This window comes from Echinops telfairi, unplaced genomic scaffold (assembly GCF_000313985.2).
Source record: "Echinops telfairi isolate 266 unplaced genomic scaffold, ASM31398v2 ScPeMD7_7458;HRSCAF=8496, whole genome shotgun sequence".
In the NCBI taxonomy this organism is placed as follows: Eukaryota; Metazoa; Chordata; class Mammalia; order Afrosoricida; family Tenrecidae; genus Echinops; species Echinops telfairi.
In genome coordinates, this window is record NW_022111358.1 from 30,008,098 (window position 1) to 30,010,653 (window position 2,556).

General features: G+C 54.2%; 1 protein-coding gene across 1 annotated transcript in view; it reads left to right on the plus strand.

Moving 5' to 3' along the window:
- The window catches only part of ATP6V0A1 (ATPase H+ transporting V0 subunit a1), a 60,807-nt gene that overhangs the window by 43,500 nt on the left and 14,751 nt on the right, over window positions 1-2,556 (plus strand). The window contains exons 16-17 of the mRNA XM_045299448.1: window positions 218-396; window positions 1,199-1,273. Coding sequence (XP_045155383.1) covers window positions 218-396; window positions 1,199-1,273 — 254 coding nt within the window. The remainder of the gene's footprint in view (window positions 1-217; window positions 397-1,198; window positions 1,274-2,556) is intronic.

The window sequence follows — 2,556 nt, forward strand, 5'->3', positions numbered from 1 at the left end:
TGGGGGTGGGGGAACCTTTCTCTAGTATTTGGTTTTCAGCCCATACTTCCCAGATCTAAACTCACTCTCTCTTCCTTCGCGAGGCAGGGTCCTCCCTAATTGCAGTACCCCAAAAGGGGAAGAATTATAACTCCCTGCCCACAGATCAGTCAGGTCCCGGGTTTTGCCACACTTGCCACTTAACTGTTTTGAGAAAGTGGATACTGTTATTCACTGGTTAATATGAAACTGTGGGGTGGGGTGGGAGGGGCTGTGCTGCGTGGACTTTGGTGTGTTTCCTCTGCTCAGAAAGGACTGCAGTGCTTCCTGGTGGTGACCGCGCTCCTGTGTGTGCCGTGGATGCTGGTGTCTAAGCCACTGGTCCTTCGCCATCAGTACTTGAGGAGGAAGCATTTGGTGGGTATATTTTTGTGACTGAAAGCTACTAGACATTTTTCCCCCTCCTTTAAAATCAAGGCAACTGAATTGCTCTCCCCAGCGGAGGCATTTGTGTCCATGAGTCTATATACCGTTGTAATGTATTTGTGCGGCAGCCCCGAGTCTGGTCTTGCTAGAGACAGCGAAGCACGCCCTTGCTGCACCGATGTCTGGTGTCAGCTCTGGGTAGCTGGGATAGAGAGAACAGGCCATCAGTCTGGCCCTTCCTGGGTGCCATGCTGTGCTCATCAAAGGCCAGGCCCGGGGTCTGTCTAGAGGCCGCACCAGCCAGAGCCAGGTGGCAGTCATATCCCCACGTGTGGGGTGTGCTGGGCAGCCATGGGGCCAACCCTGAACCACTCTCCTCTCCCACAAAACCGGGAGACTCTCACATCTGGGGAAAAGGTTTGGTGGAAAGCACATGGCTGGTGTTTTTCTTTTCGCCCTTTTCAAAAGCAGCATACATACATGTGTGTTTACTCCATGTATGTGTGCCTACGGGTTCTCTCCCCACATACAAAGTGACGTCACCACACGTTCAGCATCGTGCCTGGTTCCCGGCTAGTCAGGAATGCACGGCTTGGAAGCCCCAGAGACCGCGTTGCATGCCTCTCCTACACCACTCACTGATGACCCCGACTGGAGAGCTGCTGAGTTACAAGATCCCCCTTCTCCCTTCTCTGGCCACCTTCATCCTCCCATGTCCCCTCCATTCGTCCCCCCCCACGCCCTCCCTCTCTTGTTTTCTTCTCCCTTCCTCTTTTCTTCCGTTCACTATCAGGAAGGGCAACCCGTGGAGGCCCCAGTCCGTCCAACCCTGAGCCAGCAGGGACTAGAGGCAGCAGCGGCTGCAGCAGTGAGTGAGATGCCGGCCCACCAGCCATCACGCTGTGTTTAACGTTAAAGAGTTCCTTTAAACTTTGCGGAGAGCAGGGGCACACGTGCCTCCGGGAAGCATGCCCTTGTCGCTGGTGGGGACGATGGCAGAAGAGATTGCCACCTCTTAAGAATAGATTCAGATGCCATCCTTACCATTGGCCTGCTAAGTCTCTGTTCCAATATGTAAGTACAGTCATGTCCGTGAAATCCAAGTGGCTGTTGCCCCCTCTCCGGGCAGCGGCTCGTGGCCCGCCCACCTTCCCGTCTGTACCCCGCCCTATGTTGGAGACTCTTCAGCATGGAAGTGAGAACATTCCTGTGCTTCTTGGACTGGGGTTGCCCCGCACCTTAAAGTTCCACCTCAGCGTGCTGCTCGGACACTTGGTCCTTGTTAGTAGTGACGTCCCCTCTTTCCCGTGGCAGCTTAGTGGCGTCAGCTGTTTTGTGAGCGGCCTCAAGTGCCCGGCTGCGGAAACCCTCCCCTGTGTGTCTTGGTTGTAGGTGCTGCACATCCTCTTGTGTCTTGCTCTTTTCTTCCCCTCCGTCACGGTGTCCTCATGACTCGATTAGCAACACTTTGTATGTGAAGCTTTTGAAGATTCCTCCTCAAAAACAGAAAGACCTTTTAACCAAAACTTTATTCTGCGCTCAGAGCCAAAGCTACCCAATAGAGTCTAGGCAAGGAATCTGTATGACTGTTGCAAAATCTCCGAGGTCATGCTTGCTTACAATCACTTCTGTGTGCTAGCGTTCTCGTGCTCCCTTAAAGAAAGTGAAATCTTGACGTGGACAAATCGCCTGCCTTAGGTGTGCGTACAGGGTTAAACCTGGAAAATTACTTGCGAGCATCCGTCTAGAACTGTTCTGAAGGGGCGAGTATTTGGGACCAGGGGATGTGCTCATGTTGCTGCTTCAAGTTCTTTTTAAGTAGGAACTTACTCTTCCTCCCTGGGAGGGGGGAGGCCTCAGAGCACGCCCAAACCCCTCCCAAGGGCCCCCCGGGCCCCCCCCCCCCCCCCAACCCCGAGGTGTGTAACTGCACTGTCAGTGGACCACTGAGCGGAAGGCCCCCAGCACAGGGCCTCCTTAGCTCACACTGCCATGGGGAAAGCAGCCTGGAGGCATCAGGATGGTCATTCCACAGGAAGCCCCCCCTCCCCCATACTCCCCGCCCAGAGGCCTCAGGGCTCGAACACAGATCTGTTTCTAGTCTGTTCTGAGTCTCTGGTTGTGTGTAAGCAGTATATCCAAGTTACCTTT